This window comes from Lithobates pipiens, unplaced genomic scaffold (assembly GCF_037356315.1).
Source record: "Lithobates pipiens isolate NorthernLeopardFrog02 unplaced genomic scaffold, aLitPip1_a1.2 Scaffold_8, whole genome shotgun sequence".
In the NCBI taxonomy this organism is placed as follows: domain Eukaryota; kingdom Metazoa; phylum Chordata; class Amphibia; order Anura; family Ranidae; genus Lithobates; species Lithobates pipiens.
The window spans coordinates 74,648,832-74,674,914 of record NW_027507903.1 but is presented as its reverse complement, the minus strand read 5'-3'; the positions used below and the strand labels follow the sequence as shown (position 1 = coordinate 74,674,914).

At 41.0% G+C, this 26,083-nt stretch overlaps 1 protein-coding gene across 2 annotated transcripts in view; it reads left to right on the top strand.

The window, feature by feature from the left end:
• MYO5C (myosin VC) overlaps positions 1 to 26,083 on the top strand; it is a 214,649-nt gene that overhangs the window by 67,832 nt on the left and 120,734 nt on the right. For both annotated transcript variants that reach the window (XM_077472579.1, XM_077472578.1), the window contains exons 3-12: positions 1,259 to 1,421; positions 8,216 to 8,360; positions 8,923 to 9,079; positions 9,663 to 9,806; positions 9,898 to 9,979; positions 11,619 to 11,726; positions 12,598 to 12,704; positions 13,868 to 14,133; positions 17,948 to 18,029; positions 24,472 to 24,612. In XM_077472579.1, coding sequence (XP_077328705.1) covers positions 1,259 to 1,421; positions 8,216 to 8,360; positions 8,923 to 9,079; positions 9,663 to 9,806; positions 9,898 to 9,979; positions 11,619 to 11,726; positions 12,598 to 12,704; positions 13,868 to 14,133; positions 17,948 to 18,029; positions 24,472 to 24,612 — 1,395 coding nt within the window. The remainder of the gene's footprint in view (positions 1 to 1,258; positions 1,422 to 8,215; positions 8,361 to 8,922; positions 9,080 to 9,662; positions 9,807 to 9,897; positions 9,980 to 11,618; positions 11,727 to 12,597; positions 12,705 to 13,867; positions 14,134 to 17,947; positions 18,030 to 24,471; positions 24,613 to 26,083) is intronic.

Here is a 26,083-nt window from a genome sequence, read left to right as displayed (position 1 = left end):
TCAGCTTCCCATGCACTGTCAACTGTCAACTTCCCATGCACTGTCAACTGTCAACTCCCCATGCACTGTCAACAAAATCCCCCCCCCCCCCCCAAAAAAAATAGAGCACCAATCTGCAAAAAAAGTGTTCCTTTGTAAATTCATATTTGTAGGCCATACATGGCCTGTCCACAAAAAAACAGCTGTAGGTGATGCCCCCCTCTGTCTTGCCTGAATAAAATGGCAAAGGAACATTATTTTTTTCTAAGTGCTGAAGAGTTGATTGTAATGTGTTAGGGACGCTGCACTGCATGTGGGGAGAGGAGGAGGAGGAATGTCACTAAAGGTGACCTAACACATTAAGGGAAGAATCAGTATCATTACCATGTGCACTTCTTCCGGTAGCCATTGGGCTATCTATAAGGTCTCAGATAGGCAGCCCAATGGTCAACAGGAGGAGTGGACATGTATGCATGCATGTTGACTGCTTCTAATTGCGAAGTAGTAGCTTAGCATTGTCACCCTGCAACAGGAAGCACTATAACTGGCTGGATCTCTAGGTAAGAATTTTTGCAACAGATTCCCAAAAATAATTTGCTTAAAGTAGTATTAAGCCCCCCCCCCCCCCCCCCCCCTATTTGTGAATAAGAAGATGCCAGGAAAAATATATCGGTATGTTTTCTTTTTTAAATTTGCCCCTAGTCAGTTACTTCTGGAAACTTGACAAGCTGCATCCTCCTTGCCCCACCACCGCTCCCTGAACTCCTGGCCAGGAGGGTGCCTGCTGTAAACATTATCAAACAGATACATAAATGCCAGCAGCAGGACTACGTGTCCCATGACCCTAGTGCCAGTTACATCAGCTCATGCTTGGCCAGCATTGAATTATAGCTGGTCTCTCTGAATACAGCTGACAGTCATTCTCTGGAGAAGAAGCTGGGAAATAACCCATCCATAGGGTTCTGGGCTGCCTGTGCATATTGGCACGTAGGGCTGCGATGCCAGGCGGTTGTGTGCTTTTAGTGGTCAGACGCTAGGCAGTGTTTAAATGCAAATAACAGGAGACATTTTTTTTTAAATGGAAGGTTTATTAATACTGTAAGAAAGTTGTATACAATGAGACATGGTGCCAAGCATACTGAAAAATAGATTTTGGGCTTACGTACATTTTTACATTTACATTTGTGACCAATTTTTGTGGACAGATCTCTCTGAGAAGTAGTAGAACAGTGGCAGCATAAATGAATGTGGATAAGATTTATTACTGCTATTATTGTAGGACATTAAATACGTAATTGAGAAGAATCTGCCGCCTCTCAGAAATCCGGACATTCTTGTTGGAGAAAATGACCTCACTGCACTCAGTTACTTGCATGAACCAGCTGTTCTCCACAACCTTAAAGTGCGATTCATGGAGTCCAAACTTATCTACACCTACAGTGGTAAGCAAACATTGTGTCACAGCTGCTGGAAGTTTTCTTCATGGTTTAAAAGATTAAAATGATTAACTCGCATTCCTCTGTATGTTGGGTTGGCTGTTCATAAAAGCTTGAGATCATTCATATTCAAATAATCAGATGTATGTTTTAAGATGATGGCCTCACCTAGAGATATAGGGAACAGTTAACTATTTTTTTTACAGCAAGGCAATGATAACAGGAGCGTGACACAGATTGGGCAGTAGACTTACTTACAGGTCACAACTTCATTCATGAATTCCTCTCTTAGCACTACAACAGAATGAAAACTGCACCTGACCTCTGAGAACTTGGCTGTAGGGCTGCTCTAGTACACAGTGGGAATATGAACCTTGCAAGCATAGGGACACCTGCTTTTCGGGATTTGTCCATTACATATTATATATAGTAAATGCTGTTTGAGCTCCAACTACCTAGACATTGTGTCTGTTGTGACAAGACAGAGCCATGTCATAGTGTCATAAGGGTCAGATACTATCCAGGGTTCTCACCCATGCAGGATGAGAGGCTCCAGGTTGTTTTTTTGACCAGAAAAAATGGCTTTACAGAGTTAGCAAATCCTTGTATGGGTCCTGAAGCCCAGAGGCTTTGCAAAGTGTTAGGTGAGATGAAAGATCCAACCCTGGGTCCACGTATTAATGATGGCCAGCACCTTTTGATTGAGTATGTGTGCATATGCCTTATGGCTGCTCTTTTCAATCTTTTTACCCCTGGATAACCTGTGTAATATTTTTAAGGTCTCAGGGAACCCGTTAAAATGTATTCATTGGCGGTCAGTGGGAATAATGCCCCTATATTGGTGGTCAGTGGAAAGATGTCCATCTTACAATAAAGGTCAGAATGTTACTATCACAGACAGCTAAAAATATCATTGGTGTCATGCCGCTGGCTCTGGCAAATGGCATTGGACACGGAATTATGCAGGCACCATCAGTTGTGGAAGCTCAATCAGCCGCAGCTAATGAACCCCTAGCAGCCAATGGAGCAATCCTAAGCTTCTGCAGAACCCTATTTGAGAATGTTTGCCTTATGGCATGGGAGCTTACTAGAGTTCAGGGCTCTACCCTCCCAAGAAAATCATTGTCCTGCCAGAGAGCAAGCAGCATGTTCACTGACACACTGGGAGTGTATGACTAAATACTGGCCTGTCTGTTGTTAAAGACAAGTGACATTACCAGGCCATAGGCTGTGAGGAAAAGTTTCAGTTTGTGTGGAGCTAAACTGAAGGTTGGAGTGGATCTCAATAGCTAAGAAGCTGAAGCGTTCTGCAAGAGCATCCTTTTTTATTCTTTTCCTTTTGCATAAAAGTGGGAAAAAAGCCATTAAATGTTCTTTACTGGTTGAACTGGAGTTCATGAAGGGTGCTACATTTGAGCTGAACCCCCACACTATGTATATGTAGCACCCTCCTAGATAGGATCTAGGATTAGATAGATAGATTTAGTGTTGGCTCACTGTGTTCTGTGGAGCTGTGTTTTGGTAGGTAAATTTAGCTTGTCCCAGTGCTGTCAGGAACCATGAATCAGACTGAGACAGAAGTGCAGTAAAAATCACACTATTTAATAAAATGATAAAATGGTATAAACAGAGCAAACGTAGTCAAAACAGAGAAACAGGGGTCCAGGGATCAGCTTAGTCAGGTGCAGCAAACAGGATCAGGAACCAGAAGGGAAGTCAGCCAAGCAAAAATCTATCACAGAAAAGCACAGCAGAGAGAGTCTGGATTTTTTCACCAAGGCAAAGGCACAGACGATATGATCCAGGAAGTTTATATAACCAGCAGCTCTGCTGACGAGCAGGAAATGAAGACCAGGTATGTCACTCTGGAATGAAGAGTCTTTGGCAATTAACTTACAGCTGAGCACAGAGCTCTGGGAAGGAAGGGCTGGGCCCAGCTCTGACAATTGCATTCAGTGTGGCTGCAATTGCTGTGCTAGGTAAATTTAGTTGCTCACTGTATTCAGTGAAGCTGCCTTTGACTAGTTAGATCTGCTCAGTGTTTCAGCTTCTGTTGAGTTTGATTGTTTCCACTGCTGTCCAAAATAATGTTGAACTCTCTAGAACATAGGTGTAAAGCAATGCAAATAGCAGCATGAATATTTATACAGCCCTGGCCAATCCCAGGGAGCAGGGCCATGAAGGCTGCTGGGAGACTGTATATATTATCTGAGCACACTGAGATTGTGTTTTTTTTTTTTCCTGGAGAGGATCAGTCCAGCCTCGAGGGCAGAAGCCCTCCAGGGTAGGGCTACCATATGCTTGTTCCTCGTGTGGCCTCAGGTGAGTGACCTGGGGGCCTGGATGCTAAAGCTAGTCTGGTATCACTGGAGGAAAGTGTTGCTTTGAAGCTGGAAGGAGTTAACCAGCGTTTTCTGGAGAGAGCTTAGAGTCTTTTTGGCTGCTGCCACCCCTTTTGTGCTAGAAGGTCAGCTGTGTGTTTGCTATGTTCTATTTCTAGGTCCGTCAGAATAAAAAAAAAAAAGTCTGATGAGGCATACACACGATCGGAATATACGATCAAAATCTTCCGTCTGACTTTTTCTGTTGGAAATTTCGCTTGTGTGTACGCGGCAATAGGACCAGCCTGGTAATTCAAGTCCTCAGCAGTGTTCACAGCACAGACAATGGTAAATACCGCATACCTCCACCCATATCTACACACTTATTACCAGAAAGAAAGATCCAAACATAGAGATCAATGAGCGCCTGGCTGCTTAGAAGCTAAAAAAAATTCACGCTAACACGATCACACAGCAATCTCGGAAGACATATCTTCCCACAGAAATCGATATATGCCTGTCTGCTTGGCAGTTAGAAGATATCCTGCTGTCACGATCACATAGCAATCTCTGAATTAACATTCTCGGCAGAGACATGTAAAGAAAAGAGGAATACATCCTATAGTATCAATTGCTGGACTTTATTAAAAATGCACTTAAAATGACGGGAGGCAAAATTGCATGCGTAACATCAAACAACATGTCCACCTTCCACATCGACATGTTTAGTGTGTGTAGATATCATGGGGCAGTCTCTTCAGAACGCATTTCTCCTGAAAAGGCATAGTCAGGGGAACAGAGCATCTATAGGGGGATAGGGGAAACAGTGGGGATTTTTTTTAGCCTAATGCAGGGATGCATTAAGGTAAAAAACAATTAGACTTTAGAAACACTTTAAGTCACAATTCAGAAATTTTCACATACATTTCCTTTATAAGTGCAACAAAAAAACTCACTTGAACTTCAGTGAATAAATAGTTGCAGAACTCCTAAACCAATACACCTGAACAAACATTATAATTTTCACACTGTGGTTCGCTTTGGGTGACATAATTACGGGATTTGCAATCTAATTCTGCAGGATTATTTTCTTGTCAACAATTTAGTTACAGTTTTGGGTTAAAATTAAGTTTCTTTCTGCAGGTGTGTTGTTTTCAATACTTCGTAATTAATAAAACAGTGCAGGGAGATGACATAGAATGCCAAAACTAGAGCAATGGCAGGGCAGGTAAAATAACATGATTAGGCATTTAATAAGAAGATATACAACTAATGTATTTCCATGTAATAAAGTAGTGCTCACTGATTAGGTGTAATGTCTTGCTGATTATTTTGATGTTCATTTTCTTTCGTTCACTTATTCCTGTACATACATTTTCAAGAAGTCTAAAAGTAAGTTAAAGAAGAATTCCAGGTACGGCATTTTTACATTGGTTCAGCTTGGACCAAGGCATCTATGTATATACCATACCACTAGGATCCCTCTAGGATAGTAGTCTCCAAACTGTGGACTGGATGTGGTCCTCTGCTTACTTTTATCTGGCCTTTGGGGCACTATTTCTCCTACTGATATGAGGCTCTATTCCTTCCACTGACACCAATTTGTCCTCTAACTAATACCAGTGATGGGACATTCGTTACTCCCACTGATGCCAAGGCATTTTCTATTCCAACTGACCACAGTCCAGCCCCCCTAAAGTCATAGATTGGAGATCCCTGCTCTGAAAGCAGGAAATCATGGTAGAGGGCATGTATGCCTTGTTGTATTCTGAACAGAGGAGGTTGGCCACTCAGCACAGACACCATTCAGATAATGCTGTACATTTTATGAATAAATGCAAAGTGTTCTCTGATTGGACAAGGTGGAGAGGAAGGGCAGTGACATCATGCTTGTGCTGAATGGCCAACCTCTTGTTTTTAAAATACACCAACAGGTAACCGCTTTCTGTGATGTTACATGTGAACAGCGGTGGCCACTGTCATCCTGTCATTAGTTTAAATAGGCTGAGCAGCAACAGCTATTAACATGCCCAGGTAATTTCAGCTACAAAAATCTGCTGACTCTTGCCGCAAAAATCCAGTGGCTGTATGTAAGTGTCCGTGTGAAAGAGACCAGTCATGGGTACTTGTGGGTGTCCAGCTGTGGCCAGTGCTGGTTAAATATTGCTGTGCAGGGCATTCATATAGGTACAGTACAGATGAGATACATTCAATGCAGGCCGACTGATGTCTCACTGAGTATGAGTCCTCAGATTCATTGCTTGGAGTACTGAGACAAGAAAACTTTACAATACTGAAAACACTTAAAGTGGTTGTAAACCCTTACAAACCACTTTGACCTACAGGTAAGCCTAGATTAAGGCTTACCTGTAGGTCCAAGAAATATCTCCTAAACCTACACGGTTTAGGAGATATTTACTAAAAGACAGTCACAGCTGTCTGCGGCGCATGCGCCGTAGACAGCGGCACGCAGGCGCACTATCGCCGTTAGCGGCATGCGATATGCCGTTAGTGGCGGCTCCCGTGCAGTGATGTTATCACTGCACCGGCACTGTGAGTGGCCGGAGCAGCGATACCCAGAAGAAGATGGATGCTCCGGACTACAGGGGACAGCGGTGACATCGCTGTCTCCTGTGTCAGGTAAGTGACACATTACGGGCTAGTAGCCCATTATGCTTTACCTTTGCAGGGAGACAAAGAGGAATAAACCCATCAGGGTTTACTTCCTCTTTAACCCCAATTCTTTAGGAATTGCCATTCAATCTTGCTAACTGAAAGCCTTTTCGTCTTGATAATATACAGTAGAATACAGTGAAATGTATTCATCTGAGTGGTTTAAATGGTTTTAGCGTTTTTTCAAATATATGGTAAACTGGACATATCGTATTTCCCTTCTTCAAGGGACACTGCTTGTACCTTCTATTGAAAATTATTGAAAATAAATATATGTTAAATAAATGGAATGTTTTTTAAACCCTGAGAACTTGGCTGATACTTTACTTTGAAACATAAGTAAAAAATATAGAAATAAATGTTTTGGAAGGAACAATGATGTAGCTATATTAATAGTTACAGTATTTCTCATGTTGTTACAATGATTAATTCATATGGAGAAGATAATAACATTATCTTCTGCATATGAATGAGAAGATAATAACGTGTCCTCAATAAAGCTTTCAAGGACCAAGCCTGATTTTTGGGAGCCAGGCCATGCTTCGTGGTCAAAACCAAAAACACATAGCTGGATTTTTAGGCTAGGTTTACACATATGCGGGTCAGGGAATGTGTGCTAATCACATGCGTTCCCTGACCTGTAGGCAAAATGCAGTGCTCTTTAGCGACGTGCAGGGTTCCATTCATTTTTAATAGTCCCCCCACACATTGGAAAATGCGGCTCGGTTTCTAGGGTGTTTGAAACCACATGGTGCTAAGGCCCCTTTCACATGGGGTGGACTCTGTAATGCGCATCTGCCTGCTCAACAGGGGATCTCCTCGCTGTTCCCCGCTGAGCAGACGGAGGATAGGTCCGTGTCCGCTCTGCATAGCCCCGCTGTTCTCTATTGGGTGGTCAGATGGAAGTGTGAAATTGGTTTTACGCTTCATCAAAATTTTGACAAAATATCACTATTTAGTCTAAATGCATTGGAGTTGATGCAGAAGGTGAAATAAATTAGTTTTTTCATATTTTTTAGGGGTGCAGTTGATTTTAATGTCTCTTGAGAATTAGGGAAGCTAAGTACCTGTTTGCTCCAGAAAATGCCCCTTTATTATTTGGGAACATGACTTTAGCTGTAACAATTAATCTTTCAAATGATGTAAATTATTTTTTAACAGTGGAACAGAGATGGAGCTTCCATACTGAACACTATATTTTCACTTAATTTGCTTGGAATCTGGCAAACGATATATATAGTAGGGGAATGAAGATAGGCTGTCCACTTGATGTCTATTCTTTACTTTGACTCTGGACCACACCCAAGTTTAACTGCACCGTTTGGAGTTTGGAGCACTATTTTATGATCCTCAGATAAAATTGAATATAAATTGTATAAGACTTGGCAGCAGGAAGAGGCACTAACACAGCCAGCAGTTTTACATGTATGGAACAAATTTATAGACTATTGGTAGCAGTCTTGGATATAGAAAGTTGTCATCAGAAGGAAAGACACACAACACTTCGACATGAACACACTTCCACTGATTCAATTAGAATGCACATTTTATATCATTTTTAGCAGGCAGACAGGATGACACAGGTGGCAGCACCTCTAGTTGACTAGCCTCCCAGTGGCTCAGACATAAACTATTTCTTTAAGCCCATCTCTGGGCAAGTCCAACTGTGTCAGTAGAAAGTTACCATACATGGTGCTTAAGATTACATTTTCATAAGAACAGAAAAGACAGTGAACTTCAGAACTTATTGTCCTTTTGTTGGACTTAAATGTGGACATTGAGTAACAATTTACCTTTTTCCTGAAGGTATTATCTTGGTTGCAATCAATCCTTATAAAGAACTTCGAATTTATGGAGATGCAATTATCCATGCTTACAGTGGACAAAATATGGGAGACATGGACCCACACATATTTGCTGTTGCAGAAGAGGCATACAAACAGATGGCCAGGTATTTGTGGGACATCTAAAATAAATCAAGGTTTTTGATCCTAAGTAGTCTTTTTTTTTTACTTGACCTTCTAATTCACTCTACGGTGTTTGTATCAGAACGTCTAGGCTCTATGGATGCTGCTACAAAAATTGGCAGCAAAACACAATTTTCATGTATGCCGACACTTATGCATGATCTGCTTGTACTAGTGGGTGACTCATGAATTGATAGGAGCCCGGACCCATGGTACAACTAATCAATCACTGATCATGGGGTTCCATTTTTCATGTAAATACTCTGTATTAAGTAAACAAGGCTCTTACCTTAGTAACAGTTTATTTCACTCTTATGTGAATAATTGAGGGTAGTAGTGGTTATCTTTTCAACACTGCATGAAAAAAAGATTTTATAGTCCTAATTAAGGTACTATTTCTCAGTCACACTATTTGTTCTAGCTAAGTAACGTCTTCTATTGTGTGACATGTTAAATTGTTAATTTTTTTTTTTTTTGTTGTGGATAGAGTAGGAAAATTATACATTTTTATTACTTATCTTTTTATGCATTTCGTCCAATGACCAGGAAAAATAGGAATCAGTCCATTATTGTAAGTGGAGAATCTGGAGCTGGAAAGACAGTGTCAGCAAGATACGCCATGCGCTACTTTGCCACAGTCAGTAAATCAAGCAGTAAAGCAAATGTGGAGGACAGAGTACTGGCATCCAACCCAATAACAGAGGTAATATGGCTCAATTATGTCATGTGATATATTCTTATATTGTATTAGTACCTTCCAATTTCTAGAATTCACAGTTTTTTCTTGGCTGGGATATATGGTTGGGATATAAGGTGATAGAAGATATTTAATTATCATCCTTTCTTTCCAAAGTTTAAAACATTTTATTTTTTCCTTTTTAAGAATTGTAGGTTTTTATTTAATTTAGCCCCAATCAGCTATTGAAACTTTACAAAGTTTCTTGACATTTGGGATTTACAGGATTAGCAATGTTTTTGCACCCAACAAATAAAAGAATGTACTAGCACAGCTCTCAGTTGATGTATGCAATATATGTTACAGTGAGGTTATGTTTCCCAGCCTTTCAAAATTATTATTAAATTTAGAAATTTCCAACATGGACTTGCAACTACAAATTTTAGCTGAATTCCGAGGACACCTATAGCAGACATATTTGCTGTAAATATCTTGTTTAGGTATGACATTCTAATTTATTAAATAATGTTTCCTTTTTTATCAGAGTCTCATTTAGTAGATTAATGCATCACATTTTTTTACATTATATTTATTTTCTTTTTTTTCATAGGCAGTAGGAAATGCAAAAACGACGCGTAATGATAACAGCAGCCGATTCGGAAAATACACTGAAATTAGTTTTGACAGAAGATACCAAATAATTGGTGCGAATCTTAGAACATATCTTCTCGAGAAGTCCAGAGTAGTGTTTCAGGTAAAAACAACAATTTGATGTGAAAATATATATTTCATGCACACAATTTTAGTTTATGTTGATTTTAAAGTATATTTTCTTTTTTGTTTAGTCAGATAATGAAAGGAATTATCACATATTTTATCAACTCTGTGCATCAGCTTCCCAGCCTGAATTCAAGAACCTTCGTTTGAGTATGTATAAAATCCGCTGATTTACATTTTTCTTTCTATTTTGGGTTGAACTGGATGGACTGTTTTTTTAACTGATTAACTATGTAACATTCTTTTTTAAACTGGGGCACCTGGCAATATCGAGGTACCAGCATTGTAATACATTTTGGCTGTTATGCCTGTGCCAATATTAAAGATAGAATCATCCTTCCACTTCTTTTTTACCTTGAGCATTGTGGGATTCATTTACTAAAACTGGAGAGTGCAGCTCTGCATAGAAACAGCTTCCAGGTTCTTTTGTCAAAGTTTAATTGAACAAGCTGAAGATTGTCTGCTATGCAGAGCTGCACCAGATTTTTCACTCTTCAGTTTTAATAAATCAACCCCCCTTGATCTAAAGTCCCCAGTGTATTCTATGGCTGTTTCTGGATCCTCCTAGCTGGATAAAAGGAGCATTCACATGAATTTACATCAGTTCCAGAGTCTTGGGCATAAAGACTAACTACTGTAAATGTGCTAGCCAGGACTTTTTTCATCAGAGAATAGGTACAGGAACTTGTGATGTCCCTCCACCCCCCCCCCCCCCCTTGAACAGTGTGAGGGTCATAAAAGGGCTTTGTTAAATAAAACTAGGAGTGCAAGGTTTAGGGGTTCAGCAATACACAAAATACAGATTGCAGGGTTCAAGAGTGGACTACGCACATGGTGCAGTGTTTAGGAGTGAATTATGCACACGGTGTAGGATTTAGGAGTGCATTATGCACATACTGCAGGGTTCAGTAGTGCATTATGCACAGAGTTTTGGGGAGGGGTTCAGGAGTGCGCTATGCATAGAGTGAAGGGTTCAGCCCTCTTCCACAGCACCTTACCTGTACACGCCCCACCCAGCACTCACTTATGCACCCCCCCCCCCAGTACACACCTCTGTATACTATACACCCCCCTTCACTGCCCTCATCTTTGCTCCCCCTCCCCCTCCAATGCTCCACTATCTTCCACATGCTTACCTCTGCAAAAAGAACCTCTCAGCAGCTGACTTGGATCTAGTATCTCCCCCGGCCAAGGCTTGTTTTTCCTATACAGGGTACACTTCACCTTTCTTAGATTGGCAGCAGAGGCAGCGAGGACATCATCACCAGGCAAGAGTTGGGGATCACAGAAGGTGCAGCTCACCATGCAAGGCCCTCATGCGGGGACAAGGAGGGTTCTGTGGGAGCCACTAGGCATGGTGCGCTCTCACTTTTAAACACAAAAGGTGGCTGAATGGAGTTTCCCCACATTCTGGTTTAAAAAAAAAAGCGTTGCCTTTTGCAAACTGGAAAAAAGTGCAAAGGAGCATGGGAAAGAGCAAAAAAAATGTATACTCCCTGAACATTGAGAGTGCCTTACTGGCCAATGAGAACACCTCCAAAGTGCAAGGAAAGGAGCTGCTGGGACTTACCTTAGGATTTAGGTTCAATTAAACAAAAGGACATAGAGAAGGAATTTCTGGATAGTAATTATACTAACCATTCTTTTGTAGAAACTTTAAGACCTTCAAATGTCTGACACACATTCATTTACAACAATTTTGTACCTTTTTTAAGATTTGTGTGTAATTGTTCTACTGATAATTATTTGTAGTAGTGTTGATCTATGTGTTTATGTATTATATTTCTAGTGAGTGCCGAGAACTTTAAATACACAAGTATGGGTGGCCGCATAGAAATTGATGGCGTCAATGACAGGAAAGACATGATAGACACACAAAAAACATTCCAATTACTAGGTAAGGATGTTAAAAAAAATGATGCATTTCCTGAAAACTGGTTTGTAGCTTCAGTAGCCTAGAAAAAAGAGAATTAATATCACCTGAAATCCAAGTATTAGGGAACTTTTGTAAATGTTATTAATGCAGAAGGGCCTGGGAATGACCATCTTCAGGGAGGATTTGAAGGGTTTACAGCTTTGGAAGTCCTATACCATGCACATCTGTTGACTTCTTGCTTGCCATCATTTTCCTATTCAAACCTATCCATTTATAGCAGGGGTCTCCAAATTTTCTAAACAAAGGGCCATTTTATTGTCCTTCAGACTGTAGGTGGCCAGACTATGGCCAGTGGGAGTAGACATTTTCCTGGCATTGGTGGGAGAAAATATTGGCCTATTTGGTATTAGAGGGAGGAGCAGTGCCCCATCATTTGTATAATTGGGAGGAATAGTGCTCTATTATTGGTGTCAGTGAAAGATATTGTGATCCACTGTTGGTGTCAGTTGACAGAATAGTGTCTCGTATCAGTGGGAGGAGTAGTGTTCCAAGGGCCAGATAAAGGCAGACAAATGGCCGCATTTGGCCCCAGGGCTGCAGTTTGGAGACCACTGATTTATAGCATGAAGCCAATGGAATTGTCAACCTTGTAGGAAAGGGTAAACTGGGATTTCCAGTATGTTATGGTGACTATTTATTTTTATTATATATATTGTTGCTTTTTTGTGTTCATGTTAGTTTTGATTATATTAACTGAAAACCTTTTGACTCATCTCATGGATTTATGTGGACAGATTTTCTCCCAATAAAAATAAAATAAAGGATGTTATTTTTTTTAACCAGATTAACCTAGACTTCCTTCTTTCTTTGTGGCATTTGGCGCAATGTTTAGGTTTCAATATTGACTTTCAGATGGATGTATTCAAGGTTCTGGCAGCTATCTTGCATCTGGGAAACGTAGAGATCAAACGTGTTAGTGATGACAAGTCATCAGCCAATGTAAGAAATTCAAGCTATTGTAAATTAATCCAATGATCAACTTCTGGTTGGCCAATGAAACATTTCTCAGTTGAAAACAATAGCAGATAAACTGATGTTAACTCGTCCATTAACTCTTCTAGATAACATTTGGGTAATCTGATATAATTACCAAAATAAATTTTCTGTGTTTTAACTTCAGGTGTCTAAGACTATAACTATCTGAATATTTAGTAGGTTATGGATATTAATTTTGTGCATATATATACGTTTTCCATTATTTTACTAAACACTCCAAACTGACATTTGGACCTGATGTAATGAAAATGTATGCAACAAAGGGTCACCTATATGGGCAGCAAGCTGCATTAAGTATATTCAAATTTTTTTTTATTATAAAGAATGGTACTGTCATTCACACACAGCAGTCTTATGCCGCGTACACATGACTGGACTTTTTGACGGACTAGGTCCGATGGAATGAATCCGTCGGATATTACGATCGTGTATGGGTTCCAGCGCACTTTTTTTCTCCAAAAGTCCAATGGACCTAGAAATAAAACATGTTTTCGACGGACTCGTGTCCGGTCGAAAAATCCATTTGTTTGTATGCTAGTCTGACAGACGAAAACCGACGCTAGGGCAGCTATTGGCTACTGGCTATGAACTTCCTTATTTTAGTCCGGTTGTACGTCATCACGTTGGAATCCATCGGACTTTGGTATGCTTGTGTGTGGCCAAGTCTGTTCGTTCGGAAAGTCTGCCGGAAGACCGTCGGACCTAGTCCGTCGAAAAGTGTATGTGTACGCGGCATTAGTCTTTTTGGGGTCATGGGTAGTCCAACTTCTCCATGTATACTTCCTTAAACACTTTGGTGTCTACTGGACAAATAGCTCTGTTCAACTTTAAATACTAAGAAATAAGCATTGTATCCAATAACTGTTCTTTAAACACCCATTTTAATATCTTTATAAAAAAAGATGGTAAATATATAGTTTTTGTTTTAATCAGAGGAGACTTAATGAACAAATTAATAAAACAACAGCAGTGCTTGCACTTTCATATTTAATGCGGGTTATATGCTAAATAATCCATTTAGCTGTAATTGCAATTGTTACTATAGATACATTCTGCTTTCTACATTTGAAGAAATTTACTCCAACTACTCTTCATTCATTTTGTAGAAAAATGACCAGCATTTGCAGATATTTTGTGAACTGCTGGACCTCGACATAGAAAAAGTGGCACAATGGCTTTGTAATAGGAAAATAGTTACAGTATCGGACACCGTCATCAAACCCATGACAAAACATCAAGCTGACTATGGAAAGGATGCTCTGGCTAAGAAAATCTATTCTCATCTTTTTGACTATTTGATTGAAAAAATCAATAAAGCACTGAGGTTTCCAGGAAAGCAGAATACGTTTATTGGAGTGCTCGATATTTACGGGTAAATAGAGTTTATTGCTTTGTTCTTACATACATAAAATGTCCCAAGTTTTATTGAGCTCATGTATGATGTTAGTTTGGGGAAACCATTATATTACCTCCGGAGGTTCCTATGGACTCAAGTCAGTGTAATTTAAACAAGACCAGTTGTTACTCAGACATCTGTCTTCAGGGAAGAAAAGTCAAGAGGTAAGATTACTCAAGTCTTAGTAGTTTCACTTCCACCGACTAGTGATGGTGTTTCACCCAAACTACCTGCCATTGTTAAAGATAGATTGTATGCAAAGAGCTAAATCTAGAGCTAAAATACAAATTTGGGAGCTGTCTTATCTGTCAAAGGATTTGTATTTCTGTCCCATCTAGTCCAGAGATTTAGCCAGCCCTGATACAGCATAGCATGTCTGGTGACCTTATTTTCTCTGCTGCAGGTAAAGCGGAATTATAATCATCTTAATTCCTGTGCTAAGGTGTCCTGGCTACTGACATTGGATAGTTTCCTTACAGGTTCCAATCTTCGGCTGTTTTGATTGGCTGGGCTGAGAAGACGTCACTTCTGTGCATGCAGGGGAGTTTGTTCAACTGAGCTGTGTGTATGCAGTTCAATGTACAGTGCAAACAGGCAGAAGCTTCAAGAGGAAGTAAACCCTGATGAGTTTACTTCCTCTTTCATTCCCTGCAAAGGCAAAGCATAATGGACTACTATGCATCGCATAGTAGTCCATTATGTGTCACTTACCTGACACAGGAGCCAGAGATGTCACTGCTGTCCCCTGTAGTCCGATCGCATCCATCTTCTCGGTGGGTCTCGCCGCTCCGCCGCTGTCATTCGGCGAAGCCGCGATGACGTCACTCCCGTCATGCGCACGGGAGCCGACACGCGCGGCATCTTCGTCGTTGACGATGCCGCGCTCAGTGCGCCTGCGCGCCGCTGTCTACGGCGCATGCACCGTAGACAGCGGTGCCTGTCTTTCGGCAAATATCCTGAGCCGTACCAGGCCGCGTGCCCTCAACATGGGGGGGTGCCTTGGGGAAGGGGAGGGCCACGCGGCCCCCCACCCCAAAGCACCTTGTCCCCATGTTGATGAGGACAAGGGCCTCTTCCAGACAACCCTGGCCGTTGGTTGTCGGGGTCTACGGGCTTATCGGAATCCGGGAGCCCCCTTTAATAAGGGGGCCCCCGGATACCGGCCCCCCACCCTATGTGAATGAGTATGGGGTACAATGTACCCCTACCCATTCACCTGTAAAATAAAAGTACAAAAAAAAACACAACACACGAGATAAAATACTTTATTGTGACACCGCCCCTTGTCCCTATATAAGTGGCCGCGCAGTGCGTCCCTGGCATTCCGGCCGGAGAGATCGTCGAGGCAACATCTCCTGGAGAAGAAGAAGAAGAACGGAAGGCGGCGGCGGCGGCGACAGAAGACCGGGCCACCGCCTGTAAAAGAGCTATAAGAAGGCACGGTGGCCCGGCAGAAGAACCGAAGAGGTGGACAAGACCCCCGAAGTCGGGAGAAGAGGCCAGGAGCGAGGAAGAAAGCCAGACTACTCCGCTAGCAAAAGATCTACAAGAAGATAGCGGAGGAGTCCGGCGAGAAGACCCCCGAAGACGGAAGACCCCCGGAGCTGTGCAATAAAGTATTTTATCTCGTGTGTTGTGTTTTTTTCGCTCGCCCCCCTTTCCTGGCCGGCCGGGTAGCGTGCTCGGACAAGGGTCTGTTGTGGACTTGGGGGGGACCCCCACGCCGTTTTTTTTCGGCGCTGGGGTTCCCCTTTAAGTCCATACCAGGCGGCGGGGTCAGCGACGTCTCCTTCGCGGGCCCCGCCTACCTGGAGACGCGCTCGAAATGAGCGGACTTTCCTCCGCGTGTGTGGGCGAGTCCGTTCATTTCAAAAGTAGGGCGGATAGTATGGCGGACTTAGTACGCCGTATTAGTCCGCTCAAAAAGTGGTGTGTGTGGTCAAGTCCGTTCATTCGAAAGTATGACGGACTGTCCGTCGGATTGTATGACGGACTAAGTAGGCCATACAGTCCGCCCGTGTGTACGCGGCTTTAATCTAGGCTTACCTGTAGGTTTACAACCACTTTCAGTGCAGAACAGACATTTAAAATCTTGCCTGCCTGGTCTATAATGCTTGCATCAATCTTCTAAACATAAAAAAAAGTGATCAAATGCTGCTAGTAATTAACAAACGGGGTCCTAAAACAGAGACTGTAGTAGGCAGCACAGATAGACCGGAAGCAGGCCTATCTGCTTACTTAGCAAATGCCACTCCCAGCAGTGTCTTTAGCCATTATAATGGTACAGGAAGGTTAGTTGATTCCCTGATATCTATTAAAAACAGAGGTGTTAGTCTTATATATTTGCAAATCTACAGTGGGTATAAAAAAGAATCACCTCCTTTAAAACAATCACATTTTGTTTCTTTGCAGCCTTAAATGAAGACGGACACAGTTTTTGTTTTATCTGGCTATATTTACTAGTGAAACTTATAACATCCAAGTGAAAGATAAAACACTAACATGTCAGAAAAATAACTAAAAAATTCAAAAACAGAATCACTGAGTTGGAAAAAGGATCACCCCCATTATGTCAGTATTTTGTTGAACTACCTTTTGCTTTAATTACAGCCTTTAGTCTGTTGGGATATGTCTCTACTAACTTTGTACATCTAGACTTTGCAATATTTGCCCACTCTTCTTTGCAGAACTGTTCAAGTTCAGTTCAATTTGATGGTGACCGTTTGTGGATTGCAGTCTTCAGACTACAAGTCATTCCACAGATTTTCAATGGGGGTTTAAGTCTGGGCTCCTGCTGCTTTCAGTCAAACTCTGTGACAAGGGAGTGGGGGGTGGGGCTGTGCCCCCATAGGAAGCCACTTTCTATGGGGGTACTGGCTAAAGAGGAGGAACAAGGTGCGCCAGTGAGGGACCCAAGAATTGGGGCTGCTCTGTGAAAAAACTTTGCACAGAGCATGTAAGTATGATATGTTTGTTTTAACTAAAAGAAAAAGCGGAAGCTTTACAATCACTTTAATTCCTCCATAAATGTGCAGAGACAAGTTTTTTATTGCTGTCTGTGTCGGCCTTTGGGAGGTCTGCCCTCACTGTTGTGGTGTCAGCAGGATAGACGTAAGGGTTAATCCAAGATTTTACAATGATCATTGTATCAGAACAGAAGTATCATTGTATCCTTGTATCAGAAGTAAAGGTGATGTCTTCCAATGGGAACATTTATACTGATGACAACTGTCAAGGGTGGGATTTCCCATCATTTTCCACTCCTTTCACTGTCATGTCTCAGTTATAGGAAGTGAAAGGAAATCTCCCCAATGAGAGCATGGGTGGTATGGTTGTCACTAAGACAGGAAAACATGGACAGCAATAAAAACATGACATGATTTATTTTTTTTCAAAATAGCCAAAAATGAAAAATGCCCGTAAATGGTAACTCGCATTTAGCCACGTTTAGCAGTGCTTGGCGTCTGAAACGTTGGAATCTTTGGCGTCTGAACTCATTTTTTGACTTCAAAGAAAGGCCTAAAAATGCAACTGCCTAAAAACGACATTAAACGAACCTGTGTACATGAACACATAAGATAACTTTGGATGAGTTCAGGGGCAATTGAAAAAAACATCCAACTGCCTCTGAACGTTTGTTTACCAGCAGCAGTGTACATGAGACCTTAGAAATAAAACTTTCACACTCTACCCAACACTAACAATTGGGTTTTGATGGCTATAGTCTTTTTTTTCTGACAATTTCATGAATAACAATGAGTTTATTAAAACATACATCTCTTTAATGCAGGTTTGAAACATTTGACGTCAATAGCTTTGAACAGTTCTGTATAAATTATGCGAATGAGAAACTACAACAACAGTTCAACTTGGTAAGTACTCAGAACACAATGTCCAATGCAGTAAACCATAGAGACCAATCGGGCATCATCTTTTGAAGCGAGAACCTTTGTGGCAGGATCTCCGAGTAATACTTTAAAGGAGTTTTAAAGGCAGAAGGTTTTTATCCTAATGCATTCAATGCATTAAGATAAAAAGTCTTGTGTGTGCAGCAGCTGCCCAGCACCCCCTAATACTTGAGCCCCTTCTCTGTCCAGAGATGTCTGGGGCTCTCCCTCCTGATTGGCTGAGACACAGCAGCGGCGCCATTGGCTCCCGTGGCTGTCAATCAAAGTCAGAAAGCCAATCGGGGAGAGAGGGTGCGGAGCCAAATGGCAGCTCCGTATCTGAATGAAAACATGGAGCTGCAGCTCGGCTTGGGTGCCCCTTTAGCAAGCTGCTTGCTGTGGGGGCACTCGACAGGAGGGAGGGGCCAGGAGCAGCAAAAAGGCACCCAAGAAGAGGAGGATCCAGGCTGCTCGGTGCAAAACTAACTGCATAGAGCAGGTAAGTATAACATATATATATTTTTTTTAAAACAAGATGTTACAATCACTTTAATGAAAGCTTGAAAACTTCTGACATTACATTAAAATGTTAAAGCAAGTATCTATTTAGTGATTGCATTTAGATCTACTTTAACAATAATATGATTGTTTGCTGTTGGTTATTGTTTTAGGCTGGCCATACTCCAGTAGAATATTGGTTGAAATTTTAATTTTAGAAATGTTTGATTTTTTCCTGGTTAGTTGGGTCAAATCAACATTTGTTTTTTACTGCAATGTCAAGAACATTCAAAGCAGCAGAATGGAAAATGTTTCTGGATTGAACAAGTCTCTAACAGCGTTATGTGTTTCTTTTCCGGGAAAGTCAATTTCCTCCAAAATCGAGTGTTAAAACTAGGGACGCACCAATACCATTTTTTTAAGACCGAGTATGAGTACCAATACATTTTCCTAAGGACTCGCTTATACCAATTACTGATATCAATTTTTAGTGTAATTTGACACTAAACTGTGTTTTTTTAGGACTCGTTAGCACACCGTACATGCATAAAAACGAATGGGAAAACCACACAGATTTCATTTGCAGAGACATCAGGTTCAAATCACATCATTACAGCCTGTTCATATTTGTGCAGGCCGGCCACAGTGCGATTTTAAAAACTGCCCTGTGTGATTTCAATCCGGTTCAGGCATGATTTCTAATCTCAAACACTATATTTTGCATTGGAATCACACCTGAACCGCTGAACATCATAAAAATATGTGAACTGAGAGGTATCAGCTTTAGTATCGGAGCATTTGTGCAAGTACAGTGGAACGCTAGTTAAAACCAAACAACATTTTGAAGTATTGTCGAACATAATTTATGAATCATGAAGTCATTAAATATATTAAAAATGTTTATACAAACATTTGTTTAAAAAGCTGTTAGTGTATGGCCAGCTTAACTATGCACCATTACTAAGTAAAGAACATACCGGTGTAAGGCAGGCCGTACATGGGTCGAATTTTGAAATAATTTTCTTTCGGAAATCTAAGCCCTTATACACACGTCGGACATTCTGACAACCAATCCGTTGGATTTTGTCCGACGGATTTTGTCCGAAACTGTTGCATACACACGGTAGGACAAAGTTGTCGGAAAATCCGATTGTACATAACGTGATGACGTTATTTCATGACGACGGGACTGCGATCAGGCTAGTAGCCAATAGCTTTTGTCTAGGAATTTGATCTGAGCATGTGTTGCACTTTGTCCGTCGGAGTAGGCTACACATGATCGGAGTATGTCCGATGGGAGCATTTTTTCGGAAAAATTTTACGGATAAGTTGGAAAACTTGGTCCGTCGGATACTCCGACGGAAACAGTCCGATGGAGACCACACACAGTCGGATTATCCGACAAAATGGTCCGATAGGACACATGCCGTCGGAATCTCCGACCGCGTGTACAAGGGCTTAGAATTTTCATTCGTATTTAGCACTATTAGTGGGCTGCAGTAACAGCCGATTTTCAGGTGGCAATCAAATTTACGTAATCAGACATGTTGGAAATTTTTTGAAAAAAATAGATTTTCTAATCAATGATGGGAGAATCGTGTGAGAAATGTAATCGAAAAAGAAATGCGCATGTGCAAGAAAAGAAAATTCCCGTAAAGAAAAGAAGATTCCTAGGCACGAAAATTATTTTCTGTAGCACCAGGAGGTGAAATTGAAGGCTTGGTTGGCCGAATTTCGAAAATCAATGGTGGCACCATCGGATCAAAAAACGCACGGATTTTCTGATTTTCTAAAGAAAATTCTTTTGAAATTCGACCATGCCATTTGAATGTCTTATTTTTTAATATTATATATAGATAGATTTCATTATCCATTTAATAGTTTGGTTTGAGTAAAGTGTACATTGCAATAATCCATATCAACTATTTAGATGTAGTATTTTAATTCCTTTGACTACGGTAAACCCCGAACTGTGAGGCTGCATTCACACCTCAGCGTTTTGAATCACAGTCTGATTTGCTGTGATTCTGCCTGTGATTTCAAAAGCGCCATGGTATGAGTCACAAATTGCAAAATGCACATTTGAGTTGCTATTCATTTGAATACCACCTAAAAAAACAGTGTGGTTCTACCATGATTTTCGCATGATAAATCGCGCTGCAATCACATCAACCTGCATCGTGTGAAGCATGTTGCCCCGAAAAAAGTTCAGGAACTACTTTTGGGAGACATGCTTCATGCTGTTGCAGCACAATTTATTACATGACAATCATGGGAGAACCGCACTGCGATTTTAGGTGCCTTTCAAATGAATGGCATCTCAAATATGCATTCTGCAATTTGTCATTCACACCTCAGCGATTTGAAATTGTGGGCAGAATCGCGACAAATCGACACGCAATTCAAAACGCTGAGATGTGAATGCAGCCTGATTGTTTGCTATAAGTTATCTATACTGCTAACATATTCTATTTGTGTACATATTTCTTTATTCATTCAGTACTGGGCTAAAAAACTGACCTGTCACAAAGACCAGAGTGGTCTGCAAACATTGTTGGTACACCAAATTATTGTTTGTTTGTTTTTTTAATGCACCAAAGTATAGTTCTTTTTGGATGGTTTGCATAGAAAGGCGTGCACCAATTGCTAAAAATTCCCAAGTGCGACTTTTTGCAACAAAAGTTTCCCAATCTGTGCCACATAAATATTGGTACAGAAGATGTTCGCTGTCAATATTCAGTGCCAAAAAGATCAGGTACACATTCTACTACGTGCCAGATAAACAATATTACTGCAGCATAATAGTTTATTTTACATGAAATGCTCCAAAGTATGTTGTCACACGCAACAATTTGTACTCTTAACAACTGCCAGTCTAGATTTATCTGACCTATTGTGTTATAGAAGCACTCTGTATTCAATGTTTATCACCAAATTGAGGATTTTAGAAAAGTAATAAAAAAGATACTTTAAAAATATAAAAATATAAAATAAAATATTTTTAAATATTTGATGACCTGAAACATCTACGGATCAGAAGTTCTGCTTTTATACAGTGCCTTGAAAAAGTATTCACACCAAATAAAATTTTCCACATTTTGTCATGCTACAACTAAAAATGTAAATGTATTTTATTGGGATTTTATGTGATAAACCAACACAAAGTGGCACATAATTGTGAAGTGGAAGGAAATTGATAAATGTTTTTCAATTTTTTTTACAAATAAATATATCTGAAAAGTATGGCGTGCATTTGTATTCAGACTTGCATACAGCTGCAAGTTTTTTTGGGGATGTCTCTACCTGCTTTGCACATCTAGAGAGTGACATTTTTGCCCATTCTTCATTGCAAAATTGCTCAAGCTCTGTCAGGTTGGATGAAGAGCTTCTGTGAACACCAATGTTTACGTCTTGTCTTGGATTTAGGTCTGGACTTTGATTGGGCCATTCTAACACATGAATATACTTTGACCTAAACCATTCCATTGTACCTCTGGATGTATGTTTAGGGTGGTTGTCCTGCTGGAAGGTGAACCTCCGCCCCAGTCTCAAGTCTTTTGCAGACTTTAACAGGTTTTCTTCTAAGATTGCCCTGTATTTGGCTCCATCCATCTTCCCATCACCTCTGACCAGCTTCCCTGTCCCTGTTAAGGAAAAGCATCCCCACAACATGATGCTGCCCCACCATGTTTCATGGTGGGGATGGTGTATTCAGTGTGATGGGCAGTGTTCGTTTTCTGCAACACTTAGCATTTTACTTTTAGGTCAAAGAGTTCAATTTCGGTCTCATCTGACCAGAGCACCTTCTTCCACATGTTTGCTGTGTCACCCACGTGGCTTCTTGCAAACTGCAAATGGGACTTCTTATGGTTTTCGTTCAGCAATGGCTTTCTTCTTGCCACTTTTTCTTTTTTTTTTTATTGCGCTACACCAAAATGCTTGGTACTTTGTTACCATGCATTTTATAGTACAATTTTGCACGTTAGCAAGGTGTGTTGGGGTGTTATTAAGAATTAATGTAGGAACGCAAGAGATTTTGCCATTCCTGTATCACACAAATGTGAACCTATCAATAAAGAGGAATTTTTCCAAAGGTGCTTTTTTAACCACTTCCCACCCGGCCAATGTACATATACGGCCGGGTGGGAGCTCTCTACTTCTGATAGGACGTTCAAGAACGTCCTTCAGAAGGAGGGGGATCGCGCGCGCATGTGCCCGCGCGCGTGCCCAGACACGGCGCATCTCGGATCAGCAGGAGTGCTCTGTGATTGGCCCTCCTGATTACATGACGGCCGTGTCCAATCACGGCCGTCATGTGATGTAAACAAACAGCCGGTTGCTAGGCAATCGGCTCCTCCTCTCCTCACACAGAAGTCATCGCTGAGGAGAGGAGAGCAGATTGCTGCAGCCGGCTGGTGATCAGTGAGTATGAGCTGTTTTTACAGCTTTTTACTAACTGATCACCAGTCTAGTGTAAACACACAACACACCACACAGTATAAACACAATGTCCCCACAATACACATGTCACCACACATGTCCCCAAATAATAAAAAGACATGTCCCCAAATAAAAAAACACATGTTCCCCCACATATGTCCCACTAAAATCACATGTTTCAATGATTATCTGCACACATATGTCCGTGATCACTTGCACACATATGTACATGATCATTTGCGTACATATGTCCGTGATCACACAAACCAATTATTATACACTTAACTGAATTTTTTTTACCAAAAACATGTAGCAGAATACATTTTGGCTTAAATTTATGACAAAATTTGATTTTATTGGATTTCTTTTAAAATAGAAAAAAGAAAATATTGTTTTTTTTTTCCAAATTTCCGCTTTTTTGCGCTTATATCGCAAAAAATAAAAAAACGGAGTCGTGAATAAATACCACCAAAATAAAGCTCTATTTGTGCGAACAAAATGATAAAAAAATTCATTTGGGTACAGTGTAGCATGACCGCGCAATTGTCATTGAAAGTGCGAGAGCGATGAAAGCTGAAAATTGGGCTGGGAAGGAAGGGGGCGAAAGTGCCCAGTATTGTAGTGGTTAAATAGGCTAGATAATGGTGACAAGCAGTTCAGTAATAGTATGCTGTATTATTGGATTATAGTTTCCCATAGAAGCCGTTATTAAAAAAAAAGTGTCATTACATGCACTGTTTACTTAAATGGGCGTGTATCTTCATGATAACTGTGATCAACTGAAATATTTCATTCTGAAGACACCAGGAACAGTTGAAAAACAGGTTTTGTAGGTTATGTAATATGGCATCATATTGCTTTACACTTGAAGTGGTTCTAAAGCCTCAACATTATTTACTTTAATGCATTACTTGCATTAGGGTGAAAATTTTTAGGTATCAGTTTGCCCCCTCACACCCCCTTATACTTGAGCCCTCACGTGATCCAGTGCTGCGCCCACCTGTAGCGCCTCTTTGCCTTCTCCTCGCTCTCATAGCTATTGGCTCCTGCTGCTGTCAGTCAAATCCTGTGACAAGGGGGCAAGGCCGAGCCATGCTGTCTGTGCCTATAGATGCTGGCAGTGTGCCTCGGGATCGAGCCCGCAGGTGTGCCACCATAGTAAACGGCTTCCAATAGTGGCACACCAAAAAGAGATGGAGCCAGGAGCACTGGTGGGGGAATCAAGAAGATGAGAATTGGGGCCACTCTGTGCAAATCCATTGAACAGAGCGGGTAAGTACACTCACCTGACAGTAAAAACGCCCGACTTTGAAGCTCTCAGGTGTGAATGCAGCCTTAACGAAGTGGATGAATGGGAGTAACTATAAGCCTTTTGGAGAAATATAAATAATACATAAAAAAGAATAATTATAATAAAAATATATACTGTCATATCCCTAAATTGTTGTATTCCTTACAAAACTAACATGTATTATAAATATTTTTCCAGCATGTCTTCAAGCTAGAGCAAGAGGAGTACTTTAAGGAAGATATCCCTTGGAATCTCATAGACTTTTATGACAATCAGCCAGTCATTGACCTCATTGAAGCAAAGATGGGTATTTTAGAACTGCTAGATGAAGAATGTCTGGTAGGTAGTTTTTTGGCCACATAAAATGATGTATTTCCTATTCTGTTTTACTATATTAATTAGTGATGTCCATGACTGATAGTTATTCTACATTAACCTATCACACTTTCAGTATTTAGAATTTATTGTAGTTGTAAATACTTACATGTATTCATTTATGTGACTAGCCTCAGGTGGTACAAAAAGAGGAAACAAATGCTGCTACATAAGTTGTACATGTTTACCTACAGCTCTCCCTTCTTTATGGCCTTCTATAGCACATAGAGCAAAGGTTATTTCTAAGCCTAGAGGAGGAAGAGGCCGGGATCTGATGTCACACACTGCACAGCATGAAGCAATGAGCTGAGTGTAATCTGACACCTGGGTGGAGGGAATAAACATACCCACTCTACACAGTCTCAAAGGAAAACAAGCTCAGCTGAGATTGTCAATCATAGGCAGGCTGGGGGGGGGGGAGCATCTCCCAGGATTGTCTAATATGGGCATAGACTGTCAGAAGGGCCTCATGCAGATAGCAGAAGATTGAGAGAGGCGACAAAAATCATACTGGGTGTTTTGGATTGAGGCAAGTACACACTATAGAAGGATATGCTTTGCTTATTTTTAATTTCAGAGGTTTATGAGACACCCTTTTTCCCACTGACACCAACAGTGGCGCATAATTCTTCACATTGATACCAACAATGGCGCATCATTTTTCACATTGACACCAACAGTGGGGCGTATTTCCTCTCACCGACACCATCGGTGATGCACTGTTCCTCCCCCTGTCGCCAACGATGAGGCAGTATTCCTCCCTTTGACACCAATAGTGGGGCATAATTCCTTCCATTGACATCCAACAGTGGTGCACTACTCCTCCCAATGACACCAACAATGGCTCTCTTACACCAACAATCAAGCACTATTCCTCCCACATACACCAACAATAGAGCACTCTTCCTCCCACTGACACTAACAATAGAGCACTCTTCCTCCCACTGACACCAACAGTAGAGCACTCTTCCTCCCACTGACACCAACAATGGAGCACTATTCCTCTTTTTTACACCAACAATAGAGCACTATTCCTCCCACTGATTCCAAAAATAGCGCATTATTTTTCCTTCTCAAACTGACCACACGTGCTATGTCATTTTTTTACTCCCACTGACCACCAAGCCTGAAGCATTGTTTACTCCTGTTGACACCTGGGCATTTTCTCTCCCGCTTGCCACAGTTTGGCTCCCTGAAGTCTGAAGGACAGTAAACTGTAGTGTTTGTAGAAGGTTTGAAGACCCCAAGTGTATATCTTGGTATGGGATACTTTCTTGTAAAGGCAGAAGAGTGGGACATCTTCAGGTTTGCCCTTTGTAAAAATGAGGTGCCCTGCAGCAATGCTTTGCATAGGAAAGCTCTGACGGGCACCTGGTGCTTAGCATGTGAATGGTCGTGACACCTTTCCTTGAAGACACAGCAATTTTTGTTGATT